Here is a 26661-nt window from a genome sequence, read left to right as displayed (position 1 = left end):
GCTTTCCTACAATGCTAAGGAGAGAGATGCCGCGATAGTTATTGCAGTCACCCTTGTCACCTTTGTTCTTGTATAGCTTGACGATGTTTGAATCCCTCATTGGGGATTGGGGCATAAATCTCAGAGAAATAAACTGGCTGGGAGATGCCTTGAGGTGTGGAGGCACTGAGTAACAGATAAGTCCAGGCACAAGGAGGCTGATGGAAGAGTGCAATGTAGGCAATGGTAAAGGGCAGGAGGTGTGATCTAGAGGTTGAGCTGCTGCCTTGCCTGAATAAGCAAGCAGGATCAGCTTTGATCTGGCCTTGGATGGGTGATTGGAATGATGCTGAAAGAACTTTGCAGAGGAATGTGGAGGAGTGTGGACTATGGAGGAGTCAGCTGGCAAGATAACATCTTGAGAGCCTGACTGAGGCTTGATTTGTGGCTGCTTGTGGAAAATTGGAAAGCATGAACTGTGCAGCCAGGAAGATGACTGCACTGTGAAAGGAAACATCTGGAGAAATGAAGGGTGCTATGGGTTTCTCTCATAGAATAATTTGTCATAACCCCATTTGAATAGAGGGGGTTTATGGTAGTCTGACTACCGGTATATAAGCGGTATATAAATACTGTTAATAATAATAATAATAATAAACTGTCTTGACTGCATGAGAGAGGCTGTACATAAATACTGTACAAATAAATAAGATAAGAAACTTGTGCATTTAAAATTGCATTTCTTTCACACTGAAAGAGTATCTTCAAAACTGGAAGAAAGTTTCAAAGATAATGTAAATGCATTAGCTATAATCAGCCATTTTTTTTAAAAAATGTATCACTTCTTAATACAGATGTTTATAGCTTGAACTCTGTAAATATTAACATCAGATAAAACATGCTTATTTCAACCCAAGTGCAATGAATTTCTTAAAGCCTCTTTCACCTCTTTATTTCTCAGTGTATAGATGAAGGGATTCAGCAACGGGGTTACAATGGTGTTTAGGATATTTACAATTTTTGTCATTTCCAGTGATGTCCTTTTAGAAGGCTTGACAAACAAAAAGATGGTGGAACCGTACCAAATGATCACAACAGCAAGATGGGAGGAGCAGGTGGAAAAGGCTTTCTGCTGTCCTTTGGCAGAAGGGATGCGCAGGATAGTGGAGATGATGTACATGTAGGAGAGAAGCGTTATGACACAGGAGCCCAAGATGACAATGACAGATATGACAAAGGCAGCCATCTCAATATCATGGGTGTCAGAGCATGAAAGAACAATCCAGGAATCAATGTTGCAGTAGAAATGGTTGATCACATTGGGCCCACAGAAGGTCAACCTCATAATCAGAAATGCTGGTATGAAAATAATGAGGAATCCAGACAGCCAAGAGCTTCCTGCCAACTTGCTAGAGAGGTGGATGTCCATGATGGTGCTGTAGTGTAGAGGGTAACAGATGGCCAAATAGCGGTCATAAGCCATCACAGACAGCAAGAAGTACTCTGTACACCCAAAGGCAAAAACAAAATACATCTGCAGAATGCACCCAGTGAAAGAGATGCTTCTGCTCTTCCCTAAGAATATAGCAAGAGTTTTAGGAATAGAGGCTGTTGTGTACCATATCTCTAGGAAAGAGAGGTTGCATAAGAAGAAGTACATGGGAGTGTGAAGGCGACGGTTTGCTATCACGAGCACAATGATGGAAAGATTTCCAAGAAGTGTCAGGATATACATGAGAAGAAAGAACATGAAGACAAACATCTGTAAATACCAAGAGCCTGGAAAGCCAAGAAGGATGAATTCCATCACTCTTGTTTCATTGTATCGTTCTTCATTTTCCACTCCCATCTGTCCTTTTTTTGTTCTGAAACAAGTTTCAGAATTAAAATAGAGAAGGATTCATCAGAATACAGTTTTCATTGTTAGTGCAAGTCTACAGGCAAAATAGAAACTAGAAATACAGTATTTTCCAAACAGAAGTATCTATGGTTATATTTAAAATGCATTTTTTAAAAAAAAATAAACAAAAACACAACATTTTACAGGGGGAAAAAAATTATTTACACTTACATTTTTCCCCTTAAGAATTGATTTTGACTGAATGCAAACTTTTTACTATTAATGGTTTTTTTTTAGAAACCCATATTAATATTTTTAGCAGGGACCAGAAGACTTTGTAGAGGAATAGAAAGGCTGTTTCCATTCCATTTTGTTAGCAAGTGATCCCTGGGTCCTTTTGGTCCTAGACTGCCATAAACACCTCTTCAGAAGTTTGGACATTATCATTATTTTAAAATGTAAGCCACTTTGGAAGTCTGTGCAGGCAAAAGTGGGATACAAATATAATAAATAACATGAACTGGAATTTAGCAATAGTGTACATCACCTGACTTATTTATTTACTTTTAATATTTATAGTGTATCTTTTGCCCTAGTTATCATGGTGCTTATATGTTCCACCCATACCAGAAATTCCATAACTGTGAAAAGTGTCATCTTACATGAAATCGAAATGCATCTCCCAATTTTCCTCAACTACACTGAAGAGGCACCCAGATCAAGAATCTTATAACATCAGTTCCTGCAGAAACCAGCAATAGCTTAAGATAATTCATCTTTCCTGGGGCTATGTGAAGATCTGTAGAGCCTGGAGGGAAAGCAGGAGAACCCAGAACTAGAAGCTCATAACATTAGCATCCTCAGGGACTAAAGGCCCCTAAGCTCATAGCCATGCCTGCATGGTCAATTTTGTGATTATCAAAATTATGACTGGTTGGGAAGAGGTAGAGGATTTTGGTTAATTGACAAGGTCTTGCAATAGGATGTGAGACATGGAAAGAGGTCATATACAAGGTACAAGATTTGAATGGAAGACAGTATTTCTGGATGGGTTGTTCCACCCCCCTCCATTATTTAGAACAGTGTTCTTCAACCTTGAAGCCTCCACTGTTGGGTTGTGATAATTTACAGGAACAAAAAAGGTTGAAGACCACTGGAGTAGAGCACCACCAGGTAAAGGGGGAGGCATCTGGTGTACGCTTTCAGATACCAGGAGATTGTGTCCCAGTCCTGCTCAGGATCTTGGCAACTGTGCTAAAATAACTTTCACTAGTGGTAAAAGTTACTTCATGGTAACTTTTTCTGCTCTGTCTAATAAGAATATTTGGTTACAGTGGACAGTTCTGGGAGGGCATTATGAAGGCAGGGAGTGGACGGCAATGGGGTGGGGACTGGCAGACAGCGTCCTGGGGAAGATGGGAGAGAGAGAGAGAGAGCCCCAGTCTCTATTTATTTGTTGGGGTTGTGGCACAAAAAAGTTTGGAGACCACTGATTTAGAGGAATTTGCGAACTATTGAGGTACATAGTGCAATATCCTCACACGAGCAAAGGAGATGCTGCAGTCCTACAAAGAAGCAGACTGCTTGTATCCCAGTGAAGTTAATGGGAAAGAAGCACCTTAATTGTATTTGCAGCCTGGGCCTTTCTTTGCAAGGCAGCTTGCACCAGGCAGCTTGCAATATGTTATTGAATATAATTGTGCCCTGTATTTCACCATCCAGTTAGAAGCTATCAAGGCAGCATACTGGACAAATTCATTTAAAAACAACAAACATGTCAAAATGACATTAAAGCAAAATAATTACTATATAAAAGAAGAATGAATGCAAACAGTAGGTCACTTTTTAAGTGGGTGTAATCAAATCACCATCTATCCAAAACAAGAAGATTTCATTACAGGTTTCCTGCTTTCAAGTAAAAGCTTTTGTCAAGGTAGGCTAGAGGCAAGGGATAAAGTGTAAAGCTTCACTGGATCAAATGCATTTGGTTCAAATGGGGGGAAGTAGAAACCACTTGGCATTTGACTTCAGGAAGAAATCAAAAGATAGAGCCTCTTACCACTTGTTCTTTGAATCAATATGGGCATCAACACTCCAACTGCACATGCATCTTTATTGGCCATCCATCTAACCATCCATCCTTCCAAGGAGTTGTTAGAATGCCATCCATTCATTCTTCTTACATTTCAAACATCCCCCACAGCTTTCAACTATTGTACTTTGATGGATTCTCTTGTTGTTTCAACTCACCCAATTTGAAAGGTAAAAAGATTCTCCTGCGCAGTCGATTGTAACTGAGATGCAGGGGGTGGAGAAAAAGGCTTCCTCCCTGATTTCATCACAACAAAAATTCCCTTGAGATTTCATCTCCAAAGAATGTCTCATGTTTTGAAGAAAACTCTTCATGCAATCATGAAACATTAAAAAAAAAAAAATTCTGAAGGACGCTGAGAGTCCTATCCTGTGCATGTCTACTCAGAAGTAAGTCCCATTATCGTCAAAGGGGTTTACTCCCAGGTAGGCGTGGATGGGATTACAGCCTTGGAGCCCAATCCTGAGCTCTGCTCGCTGGGCTAGAGCTGTTGGAAAGCCAGTGCTCCGCCACTTGCAATCACCCAAACCCCCAGACTGGGGAGAAGTAAGTGGGGGCTTGGGGGGAGGTGGGGAGAGGGCAGGGAGGAGACATTCCAGGGGGAGGCAGCAGAGCAGGAGGAGGATGGGACCAGTGGAACTCAGCTCCACTGGATCCTGAGCTCGGTGTTGGGCCTCATGGTCCAACATGGAACTCTTCTGCAGTAGCTCTGAAGCTGCCGTTGTGGGGCTACTTCTTTTACTTGGGGAAAGGGGATGAATGCCCCCTTCTCCCGAGGAGGAGGTGGTGGCAGCTGCCTGGGGGGTGCTGGATACTGCAGTAGCCATTTTCAGTGCCAAGGCAGCCCCGTACTCCAGGCAGCTCATGATTGGGCTGCCTGGCTTGTTTGTGCGCCAAACTCTCTATGGCAGAGGTTCTCAAACTGTGAGTTGTGACCCACTTGGTGGGTTGCCATTGAATTTCTGGTGGGTCGCGATAACATGGTGGCCGCCATCTTGAAAAAGGGCAAAATGAAGTTGGCGGCACCATTTTGAAAAAGGGCAGACCTGGGCAGCGCCATTTTGCAAAAGGGCAACGTGACCCAGGCGGCGCCATTTTGAGTAAGGGCAAGTAGACCTAGGCAGAGCCATATTGCGTAAGGGCAAGTAGACTTTTGAGTAAGGGCAAGTCGACCCAGGCAGAGCCATTTTGAGTAAGGGCAAGTTGACTTTTGAGTAAGGGCAAGTAGACCCAGGCAGAGCCATTCTAAGTAAGGGCAAGTAGACCCAGGCAGAGCCATTTAGAGAAAGGGCAAGTAGGTTCAGGAAATGTTCAGAGTGGGAAGTGTGAGGGCAATACCGGTGAGGTGCATGGTGAATGCTTGTGCCAGCAGTGGAGGACCTCCCCAGCCCTGTGCCCCAAGGCAAAGGTTCATGATGGCACCCCCCTGAGGCCTGTTGCCACCCTCCTGTATGGAAATCCACCCCCCGTTCACCTGAGGCTCATGGAGCCTCGCGCAACCTGAGCCTGCATCCAGGAAGCTTCAGGAAGCTTCTCTGATGCTATAAACTGTGCTTCTGGAAAACAGGAAGCACAGTTTCCGACCCTGTCGGGAGCCTCAGAAAGGCTTCCGTGAGATCCTAAAGGCTCGCACCTGGGGCATTTGCCCCATCAAACATAATGGGAGGTCTGCCACTGTGTGCCAATCATTCTCCTATCACTGACTTTTCATCTTGGACTCATTCTCAGGTCACTGTGTTTAGGATTGCAGCCTGAAGAATATTTGTAGTACTAATTAGACTGAATGAGAATTGGAGGTGCAATTCAGTGGTAGTAGCAGGCTTGATGCATATTTTTGAATGTGTCCACAAATCACCAGTGGTGGACCTCCCCAGCCCCATACCCCAGGGCAAAGGTCCGCAATGGTACTCCCATTGTGCATGAATCTGCCCCCCCCCCCCACTCACCTGAGGTACACAGAGTCTCATGTGACTGTAGGCTGCATCGGGGAAGCTTCCTGAGGCTTCCCTGGTGCTATAAACTGTGCTTTGGAAAAATGGAAGCACAGTTTCTGACCCCTTCGGGAGCCTCAGAGAGGCTTCCACGGGTCCTAAAGGCTTGAGCTTGGGGCATTTGCCTCTTTGAATATAATGGGAGGTCCGCCACTGCAAATCACAGTGTTTCAGAAAGAGATTTTGAAGAGTATCCCAAATCTTTTAGATTTTGACTTGATGCAGATACTCCGAAACTACTGTTTAGATGTGTCAAAGGTTTAGTGTTGAGTGGTGATCTGGCACTGACTCTCTAATGGCTACTCGACTTTCAGTTACAGCTTTTTGTCAAATAATGGATTTTGCAACTATACTGGTTTGAATTTAAAATAATGTTGAATATCTTTTACACGAACAAATGTACAGAAAGCTAGTAGCATATGATACAAAAAGAAACAACGAACAGAGAAATTAACAGCCCAATCCTAACCAAATTCCTATGCTGCAAAGCGGTGAGGCCAGTGCAGCCTCCTCCGCACTCAGCACAGAATTGTGGCTGAAGGAGGTCTCCTCAAGGCAAGGGACCTTTGTTCACTGACTCTGGGTAACACTCCAGCAGCCTCTATGGCACTACTTGGATTCACACCAACTATAGAGCTAGGGTGGATCTGGGTAACCCCGTGATGAGCTTTCAGGTTTGGGCAGGGGGATAGGATATGGTAGAGGCCTCCTCTGCTGTCCCTGCCATCCTCCTGGGCCTGATCAGCCCTCCCCCCTGCCTTCCCCTCACCTGGGAGTGGCAGATCCATAAATCATAGAAGTCCAATAGCAATTAATGACAAAAAAAATCCAATTACTGAATTTCACAAGGCTTGCTTATGATTAGTCCCAGATCACTGGTCAAGTCTCCAGACAATCTCTTCATTCTCTGTAGACATTTAAAGATTGTTGACACTCAAGAGTGAGAGATCTGAGATGAACTTGCAGTTCAAATATAGGAAGAGATGAAAGTGCAGAGATCTTGGATGTTTAAGAAAAAGAAACATGGAAAATCCAGGTCCAAATGCCCCCTTAGCTGCAAAACTTCCTATGTGATCTTGGGCCAGTCACTGTGTCACGGGTTGATCCCCAGTCCTGACAGGTAATTTGCTAGCTGCACAGTAACAGGCCTGAAGCCTTGGCCAAACCAGGTCTGAACAGCATCCTGGGAGCCTCATGCTGATGCAATATCTGGTGTTATTGCATCAGGTGACTTCATGTGAGTGTGTGTGTGTGTGGCAGCAACAGCACAGTCAGCATGACTGTGCAGTATTCCCAACGCTGTGATTGGCTGCAGGAAGTATAAATGTCCAGCAGAGGCAAGCAAGTGTGTGGGAGAAGCAGAGCATTGTGAGCCGGAGGCTACATTGTTTGGAGAGTGGATCGTGTACCGTTTGTACTACTTGGACTCTGTAAATATCTGTACATAAGTAAAGGAGGAGTGTGGTGGAGAACCTCTGCCTCTGAGTCTTCCTTGTCGCTGGGGGTGATAGTGCTTCAGCCTTGAGGCGCAGAAACAACAACAGCTGTGCAGCTGTCTGCCGTGCCAAGCCGTTGGCGGAGCTCCAGCAGCAGTCCGGAGCGGTTCTGGAGCGGCCTGGGCACAACGCAGCTCACAACACACTGACTCGAGCAGGCCAATCCTAACTTGCGCAGGAACAGGCAGGCAGAGTGTCCTGCACTGTATCCAGCACATGGTAGGTGCCAGCTGGAGTGCAACTAGGGCTATATTTTACCCCTTACCCCATATTGCGTGCCAGCCACCCCGTGGGGCTACTCAGATTTGCACCAAGTAAGGTTGATCAGGCCAGGAGTGGGGGTTAGGATTTGGCCTGTGCTGCTGTGGCTGATCCTGCCCCCCCAGACCTGATCCACCTCCCAGTCCTCCCCCCCCCCACATCTGCTGTTCTCTCCCAACCCCCATGCCGGCCTCCTCAGCTGGAGCAAATGTATACCATCTGTGTCTGCATCTGGTGTGAGGAGGCTGGTGCATGTTCTTGAGCCAACCCAGCCTGCTCTTCAGGCGGTGCTTTACAGCACATTTGCTACTCTCCTGGACTGGTGCAAGGGCCAAACATAAGGTCTGGATTGCGCTCACAGCCTCACCTACCTCACTGTGTTGTGGTTAGGACAAGAGGAGGGGAGAAACCATGTATACCATTTTCTGACTTTTTTTCTGACTTGTGGCAACTCAAGTCATGCTCATGAAAGATTCGGCAAAACACTCAAGTCGGGATCCTTGACTCGGCACTTGTCCCCATGTGTGCAGACTTGAGTCTGTCTGTGTCTGGGTGTGCTTGTGTATTGTTTTTGCGGCGTGAAAAACCTTGTTGAGTCATCATTCAGACTGGGCAAGGAACGGGGAAGTTCTAGTCGGGAGTTAGGGAAGGGTTTGCTTTGCACCTGAGCAGGAGGGGGGGTGTAGCCGGGAGCAGGCTCTCTTGTCCATCTCTGAAAGAACAGATGATCACTGGACCAAGGATAGGCGGTCTCATATTTTTGGGGGCTGAGGTAGGTCAGAAGGAGGAGCCAAGGGAGTTTTTTGCCTTGGGATTGACTAGAGAAGCTCAGAGAGGGGGAGAAAGCAAGGAAGGGGGGAGGCAGTTCATAGCAATCACACTTTCCAATTGCATGGTTACTGTGAGCTCCATTGTTATTGGGGGAAAGGAAGCCCCATTGAATGACTGGCTGCAATGGGACTACTTCTGAGTAAAGCTGCAAAGAATTGGTTCATCCTGGTAAGCCTTGCAGCTGCTGCAAATGGCCCTGCAGTGTGTCCCAACAACTCCTACCTTGTTTACAGATGGGACAGGACAGCAGGGGAGTGGTTAAAGAGAACACTGACACAAATACACCCTGGTAGCAACCCCTTTTTCTCCCAGAGCTGGCTTTTTAAAGGGAGTGACTTGTGACTCAAGTCTTTTCAAGTCGTGAAAAGGTGACTCAGAAAATACCCGTTATGACTCATTTTCGAGTTGTCATGGGGATTGAAAACTTGTGGCTCAACTCAAGTCAAGCTGCCCTGAATTTGCCCTTCCCTGCACCCTGGTGGTGAAATACTTCTAATACTACCACTAGCTATGCTATCTTCCCAATTAAAACCATACTATGCAACTGATTATATTGTCAACTCTGTTAAGATGTAAATAAGTATTTTCACGACTCAGACTCTAGGCACCTGACTTGAGCTCTCATCCCTGCTGGGGGGATCATCAAAGGCAACTGATTGGAAATTGATTCAGGATAAATTGGAACCTATAATTAACTTGAAAGAATTCACAAGCACAAACTCTAGGTTGGTATGGGTTCTATGTTCTTATTTCCCATTTTCTTCCAGGGGAAAAAAATCACATAGAAGTCCCTGGAGCTGTGGTTTGGCTTTTTTGTTTGTTTGTTTTGCAAGCCTTCTTAAGATGTCCTTAAATGATCTTACAAGTTCCAGTGACCAGTCATACATATAAACAGATGGAAGTAAAATATTTGTCATATTCATCCACCAGAGCATTGACTTGATCTATTTGTAAATATTCCCAACCGGAACGGTGATACAAATTGATCCCTGTTGTGGGTGTAACTGAGTAGACACGCTCCCGTTACATATACTAATTTCCTACTAATTAGTAAAACAAGCACCTTATTTATTGGCTCGTCAGGGGTTCACACCACATTTGTCATTTTCTACAGAATATCGCCTGTGAGTTATTCTTCTGATTGTTCTGAATCACATCAAGGTTAAATTCAAACTGTTTCTATGTTTGTGGCTTAAAAAAAATGTAAATGAGAAGTATCAAAAATTTTGGAAGTTTCCTTTACTAGAGATCTAATAAAAGCTGGAACACCAAAATGCATTTGAAAGTTGACATGTTCAAAGGTAAATGTCATTTTTCCTTTTCCTTATAACTTTTCTTTTTAAAAGAAAAATAAATAATATGCTTTATAAAAATAATACAGTGGGTTGATCTCTTCCCCTTCCCTGCGCACCACAGTCTTAATCCAAATTCCTCCCCCTGCAGTTAAAAAACAAACCTTATACAATTTGAAGCATTCTCCTTCCCAAGCTGCAACTAACCACAGATAAGGAAACTTGGGGACTTTCACCACCACTTTGGGGCAATATAGATCAGTATTGCAACATGTGGGGATAGGATTGGGCCCCTCTACATATGCATCATGACCCTGAACATGACCCTACATATCATGAAGCTGCTTTGGAGCCACACCATATACTGGGATCAAAGCTGGTGTGTAAACATTGTTGGGCAGCTGACAATTCCAGCTCTAATTATGTGCTGATGGAGTGCAATCATGTAGGAGAGGGAAATTTGCTGAAGGCCTCCTAGAAAATTTGGAAGTTGCCTTATACTCAGACCATCTAGTTCAGTACTGATCCATCTTGCCCAGTATTTTCAGCTCTGGCAGCAGCTTTATAGGGCTTCAGAGATGGTTATTTGTCCTACGTGGAGATGCTGGGGATGAACCTACGTACAAACTTCTGCATCCCAAGCATGTTCTCTAATACTGGTCCCTTCCTGAAGCCTGTAATCTGTGATGGTGTGCTTTGACCATTTTAGTGCTTTGTCAGTGTGTCCTGAGATGAAAAAGGTTGAAAATCACTGTGTTAGAGCAATGGAAATACATTCTCCAGTTCTTAATTTGCTGTTATTTTCCCAAGCTATTTCTTATGACACATTTTTTTTTTAATTGCCTTATATGATTTGGTATATTTATTTCTTGTTCTCTCTCACCCTTCCCCTTCCCTTGCACGTGTGTTTTTTACAGGTGGAAATCTTTTTGGAAACCAAAATCAAACTGTGATCACAGAATTCATCCTCTTGGGATTCGGTAACCTTCACCAGCTAAGGATCCCCACTTTCATGATATTCCTTGCACTCTATATAGTAACAGTAATGGGGAATATCATGATTACAGTGATAGTAGTGACTGATCATAGCCTTCATAATCCCATGTACTTCTTCCTAGGCAATCTCTCCTTCCTAGAGATATGGTATACCACAAGTGTGGTCCCCAAGATGCTGAAAACCTTCCTGACTGTTCACGAGGCCATTTCTTTCTCAGCTTGTCTCCTCCAGTTTTACATCTTTGGTTCATTGGCAGTTACGGAGTGTTTTCTCCTAGCAGCTATGTCCTATGATCGTTACCTAGCCATTTGCCACCCATTGCATTACAGGAACATCATGAACATGAGGGTGTGTGTTCAGCTAGCAGTAGGGTCTTGGGTTGGTGGGTTCCTCTCCTTAGTGGTCACCATGCTAATGGTCTCTTTACTGCCTTTCTGTGCTTCTAATGAGATTGATCATTACTTCTGTGATTTGGCACCCATTATCAATCTTGCTTGTGGAGACACGTCAAGTGTGAAGCTCCCTGCTTTCATTATTGCCTCTCTCGTATCCTTCACGCCATTCCTTCTGACTGTCCTGTCCTATTATAAAATCATTTCCACCCTCCTCAAGATCCCGTCTGCCAAAGGCAAACAGAAGGCTTTCGCGACCTGCTCCTCACATCTCATGGTGGTTACAGTGTTCTATGGGACGCTGATGGTGGTGTATGCTGTGCCTACATCAACCTGGTGTCCAGTCTTAAGCAAAGTTTTCTCTGTGCTTTACACAGTAGGAACACCCATGGCTAATCCTATTATATACAGCCTGAGAAACAAGGATGTTCAAAATGCATTGAGGAAGCTGTTGAACAGAATGTCCTCGCCCCTCCATTGACACACAGGAAAGCATTTTGGCAGACCAGGATTTTTGATCAATTTGTTATTTTAAGATTTCTGCTTCATATCTTATACCTGTTGGATGATGTCAAACAAAGTGATACAGTCCCTGTTCAAGTATACATGGTATATACAACCATCACATAATGGTAGTAAGAGAAAAGGTTAATGTTCAGGAATAACAACAACATTTCCTATGGAATACAGGCCAAGGGATGCAAATGCACTCCATGTTTGAAGAGATCCCTGGACCTCCTTCCCTCAACAAATAGTTTATCATAGTGTTTCTCAAACTGTGGGTCGGGACCCACTAGGTGGGTGGCGAAACAATTTCAGGTGGATCCCCATTCATTTCAATATTTTATATTTAATATATCAGACTTGATGCTACCATGGCATGTGACTACATTTGGGGAAATGTTACAGACCTATACTTTTAACAAGCTACTATGCATATTCTTTTAACAATGATAGTCAATGGGACTTACTCCTGGGTAGGTGTGGGTAGGATTGCAGCCTTGGATTGTTAAAAAAAAAAAGTGGGTCCCGGTGCTAAATGTGTGAGAACCACTGGTTTATCAGTACTGGATCCATATCTAGCTGCTATCAGATCTATCTGTTTTTGGATCCATATATAGCTGGTCTCAGACAGATAGATGGATCATTCAATAGTTTTCAGGTCCTCTTCATACTATATGTCCCAGGATATGGGAAACAGACAGCAGGAATTGGCATTGGCTTCCTACATGCTGACATGCTGTTCAAAAATAACTTGGCCCTCCACTTCTCTGCAGAGGCAAACAATGAATATGGAGAGAGTTTCTACCCATGTTCGAGCACCTAGGTGGTGAGAATTCTTTCTTTTAAACAGAATTGAGCAAAATTAAAACAGTGCTTTGCTTCTACCCCTTCAAATACAGGGGCCCACATTATACGAGAGTCGAGCACCTGTGGCCTTCATCTTCCACACATGCCTAATGCACTCACGAAGCCTCCAAACTTCCAGTTGGGTCCGGAGGCTTTTCTGAGGCCCGCAGAGGCTGTGTGTAACTACCCGTGGCCTCTGTGGGCTTTAGAATGGCTGTTGGGGGGGGCGGGGAATGCTACTTCTGGTTTTAAGATAAAACTGGAAGTGGCTTTTTCTGCCCTTTTAAGGGCTTTCTAAAGCCCACAGAGGGGCCTCACAAAAGCCTCTGGACCTTACTGGAGCTCAGTTCCCATTGGGTTCAGAGGTTTGGGGCATGCCAAAGTCTGCAGATTTCAACATCCACAGATTTCTTTATCTGCGGGGGTTCCTGGAGTGAAATTCCCATGGATAACGAGGGCCAACTGTATGCATTGATTTTATTTTGGAATGATCATGATATTGCATTTCAGGTAACAGATGGCATGATGGCAAAGAGCTCAGTATAAAATCTAAACTCCAACATTCCTAGATGGACGATTTAATTTCATTGCATTTCAATTGGCTGTATAATGGAGAAAGAACATGTTTGAAATATATTGATCATACATATAAAACATAGGCATGTGGTCCATCATCACATGACTCTGCCATCCATCCAGAAGTGTTAACCAGTTTCTTATTGTGTGGGACTGACATGACTACTAAATTGTCTTCAGTTCTACTCTCTTCGTAACCGCTTAGATTCTTGCTGCTGCTGTTCCCCAGGTACTCCACCACAAATCACAAGAGACAACTTGGAATGTAACAGGCCATGTTTATTGATATTCATTTTTTATTTTACTTTTTATTTTATTTTTTCTGATTTTGATACTACCTTTCCTTTAATGAGCTCAGGGTGGTATACATGGTTCCTTACCTCCTTCATGACCTCACAGCACCCCTGTGAGTTTGGTTAGGCTGAGAGATAACAACTGGCCCATGTTCACCCGGGAAATTTCATGGCTGAGTGGGATTTGAACTTGATCTTCCCGGTCTATGTCCAATACCAAAACCACTGCACCATCCTTGCTCTCCTTAATCATTCCCAACTGTAGTGGGTCTTATTTACACAAACTCTTCCTACTTTAAATATAGGTACCTATTTGAAACCTGGGGTCCATAAATTTTTGTCACCACCATACGACATAATTTTTTCACATTTTTACACCACCCTTCCTCTAAGGAGCTCAGGGTGGTATGCATGGATCCTCCCCTTATTTTGTCCTCACAACAACCCTGTAAGGTAGGTGAGACTGAGAGATAGAAGTAGTCATGATATGAAATGAATAATAAAAATGGCCAGAAAATAAATGCAGTGAATATTTCCCCACAAGCAATGGATGAAATTCTGCATCAAATGGTATATAACATGATGGTATTATTCCTAAAAGCCACAATTTCCACAGTTTTGGTCACTAGCGTGTCACTCCCCCACCCCAAAGATGTGTCATTGGTCTGTTTTGAGTTAAGACAGTGGTTCTCAAACTTTTAACACCAGGAGCCAATTTTTTAGAATGACAATCTGTCTGGGACCCACTGGAAGTGTTGCTATGGCTGTAAGTGACATCATCAAACAAATTAAAATAAATAATTATAAATAATTTTAATAAAGAAAAATAAATAATTAAATAAGGTGACGCCAGCCCTGTTTCACCAAATGAATTTTCTCTGCAATTTTCTCTGTTGTCTGCAACAACAGCCCCGACAAAAAAAATCAGTGAGATTTTCAGCCCTACCCAGTTCAATTTAAGTTCATATATTCAGGCATATCACTATCAAGACTCACCTTGTTTTACAAGCCTAAAATAGTAAAAAAAATTACATTACCAACTCAAGCCTGTTTTATTCTTTTTCAGGGGGAGGGCTGCCTTCTGGAGCTTTTTTGAGCTTCACTTTCATCCGATCAGGACCATTCTGGTGGCCTCACATTCCCCTCTGCCTGACCTGACTACAGGCCAAGGCATGGTTGCTTATTCAAGAGTAAACACTTAGTTTCGCTTCCAAAGGGCTCAATACATTTGGCAGCTTGAAGGAAAGAACTTATTTCTTGGGTGTTTTTGCGCGGCTACGTCCATTGGATTGAGAACATTCTGGTGTCGCTGGATTCCTCTCAGCCTGCCCTTTCTGATGGACTAAGGCAAGTTCACATACTTGTCAGTAAACATGCGATATGGATCAGTTTCACTTTCCAGAGGGCTCTATGCATTTTTGTTTTCTGGTTTTTTGGCCATAACTTTGGATAGAATGGAGATATTTTACTCCGTTTTTTTTCATTCTGTTGTAAATTCTACATCCAATGGTATACTTTATAGCATTATCATATTAGTCCTAAAAACCACAATTTTAGTGATTTTGATCATCTGTAGTGTCACACCTCCCAAGGCTGGTACCTAGGTTGGACCGCCTCCCCACTCATCACTAGCTACACCACTGGAGACAGCTACCCTGTCAAGTCCCCCTTGGGTGAAACCACTGTGGTCCCAGCCTGAGGTTGCCTTTCAGTGATCTCAGTTTTTCAGCACTAATCCTTATAACGGGGTCAAGGAAGCAGAAGAGACATCTCCGTCTTGCTATCATCATCTGGAATGGCTCCGACAGCAAGAAGGAGGGACAGCCGACACTTTGTGATGAGGTGTCCTACAAAACCTAGCGCTATGCCCACTTCTGGTCCATTCAGTTTTAGCAGATGTCCCCCAGTTCTGGTGTTGTGTGAGACTCTATCCTTCCTGTGCATAATTCTGTATGTCACAATCATGTCCCCCCTCAGGTGCTTTTTTTCCAGACTGAAGAGTCTTAAATGCTATAGCTTTTCCTCTTAAGGGAGGTGTCCCAACCCAGTCATCATTTTGGTCATTCTCTTCTGCACCTTTTCCAGTTCCACTATATCCTTTTTGAGATGTGGTGACCAGAACTGGGCACAATACTTCAGGTGTGGCCTTACCATTGATTTGTACAACAGCATTATAATATTAGCTGTTTTGTTCTCAATACCTTTTCTAATGATCCCAAGCATAGAATTGGCCTTCTTCACTGCCGCCACACATTGGGTCAACACTTTCATCGAGCTGTCCACCACCACCCCAAGATCTCTCTCCTGATCTGTCACAGATAGCTCAGAACCCATTAGCCTATATGTGAAGTTTTGATTTTTATTTTTTTTTGCATTACTTTACACTTACTTACATTAAAACGCAGCTGCCATTTTCCGGCCAATTTTCCCAGTTTGGACAGATCCTTCTGGAGCTCATCATGACCCTTTCTGTGCTTTACCACTCAGAAAAGTTTGGTGTCATTCACAAACTTGGCCACCTTGCTGCTCAGCCCTTTCTCCCGGTCATTTACAACAGGTTTAAAAGCATAAATCCTAGAACAGATCCTTGAGGCACACTACTTTTCACCTCTCTTCATTGTGAAAATTGCCCATTGACACCCACTCTCTGTTTCCTGGTCCTCAACCAGTTCCTAATCCAGGAGAAGGCGTGCCCTCTTATTCCCTGACTGGAGTTTTCTCAGCAGCCATTGGTGAGGGACCATGTCAAATGCCTTCTGAAAATCCAGATGTATAATATCCACAAGTTCTCCTGAATGCACATGCCTATTGACCTTTTCAAAGAACTCTAAAAGGTTTGTGAGGCACATTTCATGAGGCAATGGACACTAAATGCACATATGTCATGGGGGGAACATTAAACTATCTAGCTCTTGTTTCATGTTTTGCTATACTGAGGTTCCCATTCACAATATGACACTCCTGTTTTGTGCTCAAGATGCCTTCTCAGACTATAGCAAAACCTGAACTGTCCAGTGATTTTGTGGGAGTTACTTTTTCATACAGCATGCCATTATTCTGTAGAATTTGTTGCTAAAAGATGTGATGATGGTCACTAATTTGGATGGCTTTAAAGGGGGTTTAGATAAAGTCATGAGGGAACAGGTCCATCCATAGATACTAGTCATAATGTCTATGTGCCATCTCCAGACCCAGGAGAAGCATGACTCTGAATAATAGTTGGGGGGAAGCAATGAGCTTCCCAGAGGCACTTGGTGAGCCTCTGTTGGAAACAGATTCTTCCAGTCACTGAAAGAGTGTCTTCAAAGCTGGAAGAAAGTCTCAATGGTACTGTGAATGGAATACCTTTAATCAGTTATTAAAAAAATGTCTCAAGCCTTAATCAATACAGAAGTTTATGACTTGAACTCTGTAAACATGAACATCAGATAAAACATGCTTGTTTCAACCCAAGTGCAATGAATTTCTTAAAGCCTCCTTCACCTCTTTATTTCTTAGTGTGTAGATAAAGGGATTCAGCAACGGGGTTACAATGGTGTTTAGGATATTTACAATTTTTGTCATTTCCAATGATGTCTGTTTAGAGGGCTTGACATACAGAAAGATAGTGGCACCGTACCAAATGATCACAACAGCAAGATGGGAGGAGCAGGTGGAAAAGGCTTTCTGTTGTCCTTTGGCAGAAGGGATGCGCAGGATAGTGGAGATGATGTACATGTAGGAGAGAAGCGTTATGACACAGGAGCCCAAGATGACAATGACTGATATGACAAAGGCAGCCATCTCAATATCATGGGTGTCAGAGCATGAAAGAACAATCCAGGAATCAATGTTGCAGTAGAAATGGTTGATCACATTGGGCCCACAGAAGGTCAACCTTGTGATCAGAAATGCTGGTATGAAAATAATGAGGAATCCAGACAGCCAAGAGCTTCCTGCCAACTTGCTAGAGAGGTGGATGTCCATAATGGTGCTGTAGTGTAGAGGGTAACAGATGGCCAAATAGCGGTCATAAGCCATCACAGACAGCAAGAAGTATTCTGTACATCCAAAGGCGAAAACAAAATACATCTGCAGAATGCACCCAGTGAAAGAGATGCTTCTACTCTTCCCAAGGAATAGAGCAAGTGTTTTAGGTATAGCGGCAGTTGTGTACCATATCTCTAGGAAAGAGAGGTTGCATAAGAAGAAGTACATGGGAGTGTGAAGGTGACGGTTTGCTATCACTAGCACGATGATGGACAGATTTCCAAGAAGTGTCATGATGTACATGATAAGAAAGAGCATGAAGACGAACATCTGTAAATACCAAGAACTAGGAAAGCCGAGAAGGATGAATTCCATCACTCTTGTTTCATTGTATGGTTCTTCATTTTCCTTTCCCATCTGTCCTTTTTTTATTCCTCATACTAGATTCAGAATTACACCCCCATCGAATCAGGTTTCCTGTTTTCCAGCACAAGCTTTTGTCAGAGAAAGTAAGAGGCAAGATATAAAGTTAAGGCTTCACTGGATCAAAGGCATACGGTTCAAACGTGGAAAGTGCCTCTTTGCATTTGACTTCAGAAAGAAATCAAAGGATAGAATCACTTGCCACTTGTTCCTTTATTCCTTTGGATCAGTATGAGAAGGACATCTCTCCAATTGCACATGATCCTTATTTTCCATCCATCCTTCCAACGACCAGCCAGCACACCATCCATTCTTTCCTGACTACACCTTATACGTAGACACCCAAATTCTCTCAGCTTTCAACTATTGTACGTTGATGGGCTCTCTGATTGTTTCTACTCACCCAGTCTAAACATAAGAAGGCCATCCTGCACAGCACATTGTAACTGAGGTGCAGGGGGTGGAGATAAAGGCTTCCTCCCTGATTTCAACACATCCAAAAACTCCCTTGAGATGTCATCTCCAAAGAATGCCTCAGGTTTTGGAAAAAAAAAACAAAACACAAAACAAAAATTCTTTATGTAATAATGAAACCTAGAAGACGAAGAAGAAGATTTAGGTTTGTTTGTACTCTATGGTTTGTACCCTATGGTACAAACCCTCTCTATGGGTTTGTGTTCCCTCACATCTCTCAACATGAAGTGTTTCATAGAGGTTAATCAGAATGCCATGGGAATTCAGAGATAGTTGAGACTAGTTGAGATAGTTGTGGGTGATTATAAGTAAGTTTTAAAATAAAATAATGTTATAATTGCAACTATTTGATTTATAACTACTGCTGGGGTCTTCTTTCTTTCTTTCTTTCTTTCTTTCTTTCTTTCTTTGCTTTTTAAAAGCTCTTGGACTCTGATTGGGTAAATTCCTATATAGAAAATCAATGTGAGATTAATTAATTAATTATGGGGGTGACAAGAATTTATGGGCCTTGAGTGCTGAATGACCTATCTACACCACTGTGGTGCAGCCTAAAAGCTTGGTTTGGGTGCAGTCAACAACCTTCCCATGCAGTTTGACTGTAGCACTGGTTGTTCAAAGATTCATTGTCTTACAGCCCAAAACTGAGCTGCTCGTTGTACCAGGAATGCCGCTTCTGTCCCCTTCCCCCGGATAAGCCAAGTGGCCCCGCAAAGGGGCTACTTGATTCTGCAGCAGCCCTTGGGATGCAGCAGTCTCTGGATGTGGTGGAGCAGAGCACTAGCTGGTGCTGGACTTGCTCCAGTGCTGGGCCGGCGCTGAGGGCTGCAGACGTTCCTTACAGCACTGTTTACAACACACAGAGCCAACGGAGGACCAGTGGTAAGAACTCAGGACTGGGCTCCTAAACACTTGGGAGATCATGTGGAGGGAGGGGAGAGGGGGGAAGAAGGAAGCCAAATGGATACAAGTTAAAGAGAACCATGTAACATTCTGAGGCAGGTAGACTTGGGTAGCCCAATGCTAACCTGTGCTGGAACAGGCAAGCCACAGTCACCTGTGCGGTATCCAGAGCAGGTTAAGTGCAAACTGGAGGTCATCTTGGGGTAAGGGAATATTTTTCCCCTTACTCCACATCAAGCCCCAGTCACCCCATGCGTCTACTCATATCTGCACCAGCGAATTAACTGATGCAAATTTTAGCAGCCCATGTAATCCTGCTAAAGCCAGGGTTTAAGATATGTCCTGCACTGCCACGGCTGATCCCACCCTCTCCTGGGCCCAATCTCTCCCCTATCCCAAAACACCTCCCACCCCTGGAACACCCTCCCACCACCTTCTCACCCCCAGCCAATGCATACTTAACCTGTCCAGGCAGCGCAGTGTCCATATCTGGCCCTCCCGGGTTGGCTCAGACCTCCATTCTGGTCCAACCAACTCCCATGTCAGTGCAAATGTGCCTTGTGGCATGTTTTTGACAGGAGCCGGCCCAGGGGGCCTGCAGTGTCTCAGAGCACCCTCTGAATTGCGCTCTGAGTCTTGTGTCTCCTGGAGAATACACTCTCCCTAGTGTCCTGCAGGTAGCATTGTTTCTACTTGCCAACAAGAAAATGGGGGCTTCATGTAGCCATCATGCTGACCATTAACTGTATAGATATCTCAAACTCTATGAATGTTCTCCAATCTTTTTTAAAGCCAAAACCCATTGCATGCACTTGTAGCAGTGAATTCTCTTAGTGGTTCTCAAACCTTTAGAACCAGGACCCATTTTTAGAATGAGAATCTGTCAGGACCCACCAGAAGTGATGTCATGACCGGAACTGACATCATCAAGCAGGAACATTTTTAACAGTCCTAGGCTGCAATCCTACCCACAGTTACACAGGAGTAAGTCCCATTTACTTGTATTGGCAACCTTCAGTCTCGAAAGACTATGGTATCGCGCTCTGAAAGGTGGTTCTGGCACAGCGTCTAGTGTGGCTGAAAAGGCCAATCCGGGAGTGACAATCCCTTCCACACCGGGAGCAAGTGCAGTCTGTCCCTGGTCTGTCTCCCTGACTATGGGCCTTCCTTCTTTGCCTCTTTGCCTCAGACTGTTGTCAAAGTGTCTCTTCAAACTGGGAAAGGCCATGCTGCACAGCCTGCCTCTAAGCGGGCCGCTCAGAGGCCAGGGTTTCCCACTTGTTGAGGTCCATCCCTAAGGCCTTCAGATCCCTCTTGCAGATGTCCTTGTATCGCAGCTGTGGTCTACCTGTAGGGCACTTTCCTTGCACGAGTTCTCCATAGAGGAGATCCTTTGGGATCCGGCCATTATCCATTCTCACGACATGACCAAGCCAACGCAGGCGTCTCTGTTTCAGCAGTGAATACATGCTAGGGATTCCAGCATGTTCCAGGACTGTGTTGTTTGGAACTTTGTCCTGCCAGGTGATGCCGAGGATGCGTCGGAGGCAGCGCATGTGGAAAGTGCTCAGTTTCCTCTCCTGTTGTGAGCGAAGAGTCCATGACTCGCTGCAGTACAGAAGTGTACTCAGAACGCAAGCTCTGTAGACCTGGATCTTGGTATGTTCCGTCAGCTTCTTGTTGGACCAGACTCTCTTTGTGAGTCTGGAAAACGTGGTAGCTGCTTTACCGATGCGCTTGTTTAGCTCGGTATCGAGAGAATGAGTGTCGGAGATCGTTGAGCCAAGGTACACAAAGTCATGGACAACCGACATGGACAACCTCCAGTTCATGCTCAGAGATTGTAATGCAGGGAGGTGAGTCCACATCCTGAACCATGACCTGTGTTTTCTTCAGGCTGATTGTCAGTCCAAAATCTTGGCAGGCCTTGCTAAAACGATCCATGAGCTGCTGGAGATCTTTGGCAGAGTGGGTAGTGACAGCTGCATCGTCGGCAAAGAGGAAGTCATGCAGACATTTCAGCTGGACTTTGGATTTTGCTCTCAGTCTGGAGAGGTTGAAGAGCTTTCCGTCTGATCTGGTCCGGAGATAGATGCCTTCTGTTGCAGTTCCAAAGGCCTGCTTCAGCAGGACAGCGAAGAAAATCCCAAACAAGGTTGGTGCAAGAACACAGCCCTGCTTCACTCCACTTCGGATGTCAAAAGGGTCTGATGTGGAGCCATCGAAGACAACAGTGCCCTTCATGTCCTTGTGGAAAGATCTGATGATGCTGAGGAGCCTGGGTGGACATCCAATCTTGGGGAGAATCTTGAAGAGGCCGTCTCTGCTGACCAGGTCAAAAGCCTTTGTGAGATCTATGAAGGCTATAAAGAGTGGCTGTCGTTGTTCCCTGCATTTCTCCTGCAGTAGTCTAAGGGAGAATACCATATCAGTGGTGGACCTGTTGGCTCGGAATCCACACTGTGATTCTGGATAGACGCTCTCTGCAAGTACCTGGAGCCTCTTTAGTACAACTCGGGCAAACAGCTTTCCTACAATGCTAAGGAGAAAGATGCCGCGGTAGTTGTTGCAGTCACCCCTGTCACCTTTGTTCTTGTACAGCGTGATGATGTTTGCATCCCTCATGTCTTGAGGTACTCCACCTTCTCTCCAGCAGAGACAGAGGATTTCATGCAGCTCAGTGACGATGATCTCTTTGCAGCATTTTAGGACTTCAGCAGGGATGCTGTCTTTTCCAGGTGCCTTGTCCCATTTACTATCATTGTTAAAAGCATATACAGTACATAGTAGCCTGTTCAAAGTACAGATCTGAAAAATTTCCCCAAATACAGTCACATACCATGGTAACATCAAGTCTGATTTATTAAAAATAAAATACTGAAATGAACCCTGCACATGCCCAATCTCGTCTGATCTCGGAAGCTAATCAGGGTCAGGCCTGGTTAGTACTTGGATGGGAGAACACCTGGGAATACCAGGTGCTGTAGGCTTATACCATAGTCTTTCGAGACTGAAGGTTGTCAACCACTGAAATGAATGGGGACCCACCTGAGATTGGTTTGCAACCCATCTAGTGGGTCCCAACCCACAGTTTGAGAAACACTGCCCTATGTTATGTATGCACTCTGCATAAGAGATACTTATTAGAAAATTTCTTTGCTTTGTCCTAATCTGATTGCTTATTCAGTTCCATTGAGTCATCCCTTCATATTCCAGAGTTGTGTTTTGCCTGCTTAGGCTTTATATCTCTTTTACTTTCTTTTGACATGTGTAAGGAACATGATGGACAGAACCACTGCTTAAACAGTCAAGACTCTTTAGAGAGTTTTTAAAAGTTTATTTTTGCAATTGTAATCCAAGTACAAACCAATTTCTCAGGATCTTTGGATACAGAACCTTCCCTGCCTACCACTGCCTTGTATTCCAAAGAGCCACACCCAAAGCAAAGAGTCAAGAGCTACTCTTGGGACATCCTTTGTCACTTCCACCTCCTTATTTGGCCCCTTATACAAGTTTTTGGCAATTACATACATCTTGATTCATCATGAATCTCTTAGCCTCTGACAGAACCCTATGAATGTAGATGTGACTCAAAGCAATATCTAGAAATAATGTCTCATTGGGTCATCCTGACCCTAAACATGATATTCCATGTGTAAAACAACTCCCAGAGATTATGATTTAACAATGCTGTTGGCCCTTATTTCACTTAGTTTCCTCAACTTAGACAGAAGAGAATTAACTATTTAGGACCTTATCTCAAAGTCAGTCAGTGGCTATTTTATATAACTTCGGCTGCAATCCTAACCACACTTTCCTGAGAGTAAGCCCCACTGAACAAAATAGGACTTACTTCTGAGTAGACCTGGTTAGGATTGTGCCCTAACTGTCATAGAGCCCAATCCTATGGTCGGTGGCACTGCTCTGTGCCGCCAGCCACAGTTGCAAACATGCCATAAGGCACATTTGCGGGGCTCACCACCAGCTCCTGCTGGTGCTAGCCCAGCAGCCCTTTTCAGTGCCACCAAGCCTGTACTATGTACTTTAAGTAACTATGTACTTTAAGGAATTGATAACCATTTCAATTACCAAAAAAAGAACACCTACTGATGAATCTGATATCTGCATAAGCAGATAGCAAACGACATCTAAGCGCTCAGGAGAAGCAGTTTCATGTGTTGAAAGTGACACACTTCTGGTTCTTTTGTACTTGTTTAGCAATAACCAACTGTCTGGGTTTGGCAACATTAGTGTGTTCCCAGTAAGAAATAGGTTGGCAGAATAGAGTTATGTCTTTAGTTGGGTCTCTCTCTCTCTCTCTCTCTCTCTCTCTCTCTCTCTCTCTCTCATTCAAAGGGACTTAAACTTAGTAGCACTGTCCCTGGAACTTCTCACTGTAATAGAAGTAGAAAGCATTTGACAGTACTATGCAGTAAACAAATATTTTTTAAAAAATCAATTAAAAGGACAAGCTATACAATGGATAACATAGCACAATTTGACATTCTAACACACATCAGGAAAAACAATCAGAAACCTCAAGACATTCCTTCCTGTTGACTTCACAAAGGTCTTTCTCCCAGTGGCCCCCTGATTTGCGTAAAGAGAGACCTGAAATTGGTGATGAGGCTTGGATCAGCAAATGAGCATGCCCACAACAGCATGAGATGAGTTCTCATCAGCCATTGTATTGCTGAAACAAAGTTGTATGGGCTGCTTCTCAGGTACCAGTTGCAAATAATTCAAAATTATTCAGATACCAGGTGCAGAAAATAATTCAGAAACAAAGAAAAAAAGATTCCAGGAAAATCTACACAGATCAAACAGGAATGAAGGTATGTTATGAATGTCATCTGTTTTTTCTGCCCTGGCTTCTTCCTTGCATTTGCACAATATGGAAACAGCTATTTGAATTCCACAAAGTGTAAAGAGCTTTGCTAATAAACTAACTAACGTTGGAGGTAAATATATCATCATTGTAGACTGAACATAGATAGATAGATAGATATCAGTGAAACATTTGGCAAAGGGTCAAGGACACTTGATTTAAATTACTCAAGCCAACAGCACACTGAAGCACCTTGTAAAGTGCTGCTTCCCTTATATTTAGCAGAGGAAAAGCAATTGTCTGCATTCACCTCTGCAGGACTTCTTTTAATTAATGGCTGTTTGCTGATGTTTCTTTGGCATCTTTTGTTAGACTTTGAGTCCTTCTTGGAGAGGGAACCATTTTTTTGCTTACTTTACCATATAAATCCCTTGTGATCTTCTTAAACTGAAGAGCAGAATATTAATATTCATCATATAATTATAATGATCATCATAACTGCTACAATGTGTTAATCAATGATAAAAAAAGTAGGCGAGTTGTTATAGGGATGAATATTAATTAGTAAATGTATGTAATTATATATAAATAGATTTATAAAATATTTATTATCTATAAGGTTTTTATAATATATATCATAAACTGCAAAATTCTAACGTGCACTGTAACAGGCAGGCCAGCGGGCCTGCGCTGTATCCTGTGCAAGTTTGGGGCTGACTGTGGTTCAGCCAGGGGCAAGGGGAAACTTTTTCCATTACTGTGGGGAGAGCTGCAGCGCCCCCAATGGCTCTACTCAAATATGTGGCACCTGATGATGTGGCACGGATCCGAGCAGAATGGAACAGCCAGGACCCGTTCCATGCTGCCCAGGAATGGGAACTAGCATCTGGTATTACTGTTGGATCCAGGCTCTGCCACCTGATCCACACCTGCCCACCTGCCAACAGGCTCACCTGCCACTCACCCTCCTCCCAACCTGAAACACCTTCTTCCCACCTCCTCCCTGGCCTCCACCTGCCCCCCAAAGACCCCTGCACTAGCGCGCGCACGTGTGTGTGTGTGTGTGTGTGTGTGTGAGTGAGAGAGAGAGAGAGAGAGAGAGAGAGAGAGTGAGAGGGGGGAGGGGGAGGGGGAGAGAGAGAGAGAGAATCAACCTACTGTGTAATACAATTTGTCAGTCTAGGTCACCACGAATGGACATGCTGAAATGAAGAATCAGACAGTTAGTGAATTCATACTGGTTGGTCTAACCAGTTCACCTGGACTACAGACACTTCTCTTATGGGTTTTTGCCTTCATCTACACTATAGCACTAACTGGAAACTTACTTCTCATGTTTACAATATGTACTTGCAAGAAACTCCACACTCCCATGTACTTCTTGCTCATCAACCTGTCCTTAGTGAATGTGTTGTCCATCTCAATAACAATGCCCAAAATGCTCCAGAATCTTGGAACCCACAGAAAAAGCATCTCCTTTCATGGTTGCTTTACACAAGTCCATCTCTTCGTGTGGGCCCTAGTGACTGAACTTCTAATTCTCACCTTTATGGCTTTTGACCGCTATGCTGCTATCTGCCACCCTTTGCACTACACACTCATCATGAGGAAGGAAATGTGTATTGGAATAACTGTGAGCATTTGGTTTGTTGGATTGGCCAATTCTACATTTCATGTTGTTCTTCTGCTTCAGTTGTCCTTCTGCAACTCCAGCATCATCAATAGTTTCTTCTGTGATTACCCTGCACTTTTAAAGAGCTCCTGCTCAGACTTCAGCCTGAATGAGACTCTGACTTATGTGTCAGCTGTGATTTTTGGGGTCTGCACCTGTGGGTTGACTTTAACTTCCTATTTGTTCATCCTGAGAGCTGTCTTCAGAATCCGCTCTGCTGAAGGGAAGAAGAAAGCCTTTTCAACATGTTCCTCTCACCTCACTATAGTTAGTTTTTATTTTTCTTCTGCCATTTATAATTATATGAGGGCTGGTACAAGCTCTTCTGTGGAAAAAGACAAGCTAGTGTCTCTTGTTTATTCGGTGGTGACCCCTGTTGTCAATCCCATCATATATTCTTTGAGAAACAAAGATGTGAAAGAGGCTCTCAGGAGCCTTACTAGGAGAGATCTGCTTCCAGAGACCCTAAAGACCCAGTCCTAGCACTGATGCAGCCATGATGCAGCCCCGACGTAAGGGAACAAATATTCCCTTGCCATGAGGAGGCCACTGTGATTGCCCCCACTGCAGGATGGCATCGCTGCATAAGCACTGGCAGGTTGGATCGGATTGTGCCCCAAGTCTGATCTCTAAAAATATCTAGATCACCATTACAAAAATAACAAAGGGGAAGGACAGTATTGATTTGCTGATATTGCTTCACTGTAAGTATACAGCTGTTGTAGAGATGAGTTAGCTGTAGAGAGGAGTTATTCATAAAGATACAGTTCACATTTAACCCACATCCTATATCTCATCTCTTTTTTTCTGGGTTTGGGTGCAATCAACATTCTTTATATCCTCCTAGCAGAAGATGCAGCTAAAGGAGCATAGGTCACTGAGCTCCTTGTTTCTCAGATCATGGTTTGGTTGGAAGTTTATATGTCCTTCTCTGTCAATGAAATGCACAAAGGGTCTGTCACTCAGATTTTTATACATGTTAGATACCCCTTATTTGGATTT

At 43.8% G+C, this 26661-nt stretch overlaps 4 protein-coding genes across 4 annotated transcripts; 2 read left to right on the top strand and 2 right to left on the bottom strand.

Moving 5' to 3' along the window:
• Positions 1–886: 886 nt before the first annotated feature.
• On the bottom strand, positions 887–1828 carry LOC136652774 (olfactory receptor 6F1-like). Its single transcript, XM_066629696.1, has one exon. The coding sequence runs from the start codon at positions 1826–1828 to the stop codon at positions 887–889; it is 942 nt and encodes a 313-aa protein (XP_066485793.1).
• Positions 1829–9763: 7935 nt separating this feature from the next.
• On the top strand, positions 9764–11652 carry LOC136652773 (olfactory receptor 6F1-like). Its single transcript, XM_066629695.1, has 2 exons — positions 9764–9791; positions 10700–11652. The coding sequence occupies exons 1-2, from the start codon at positions 9764–9766 to the stop codon at positions 11650–11652; spliced, it is 981 nt and encodes a 326-aa protein (XP_066485792.1).
• Positions 11653–16834: 5182 nt separating this feature from the next.
• Positions 16835–17776, bottom strand: LOC136652772 (olfactory receptor 6F1-like). Its single transcript, XM_066629694.1, has one exon. It carries the CDS (start codon positions 17774–17776, stop codon positions 16835–16837), a length of 942 nt encoding a protein of 313 aa, XP_066485791.1.
• Positions 17777–25194: 7418 nt separating this feature from the next.
• On the top strand, positions 25195–26142 carry LOC136652771 (olfactory receptor 13G1-like). The gene has a single exon (XM_066629693.1). The coding sequence runs from the start codon at positions 25195–25197 to the stop codon at positions 26140–26142; it is 948 nt and encodes a 315-aa protein (XP_066485790.1).
• The last annotated feature ends 519 nt before the right edge of the window (positions 26143–26661 follow it).

Source organism: Tiliqua scincoides, chromosome 5 (assembly GCF_035046505.1).
Source record: "Tiliqua scincoides isolate rTilSci1 chromosome 5, rTilSci1.hap2, whole genome shotgun sequence".
Lineage (NCBI taxonomy): Eukaryota > Metazoa > Chordata > Lepidosauria > Squamata > Scincidae > Tiliqua > Tiliqua scincoides.
Note: the sequence above shows the minus strand (reverse complement) of the source record. Positions and strands in the feature narration are given on the sequence as shown.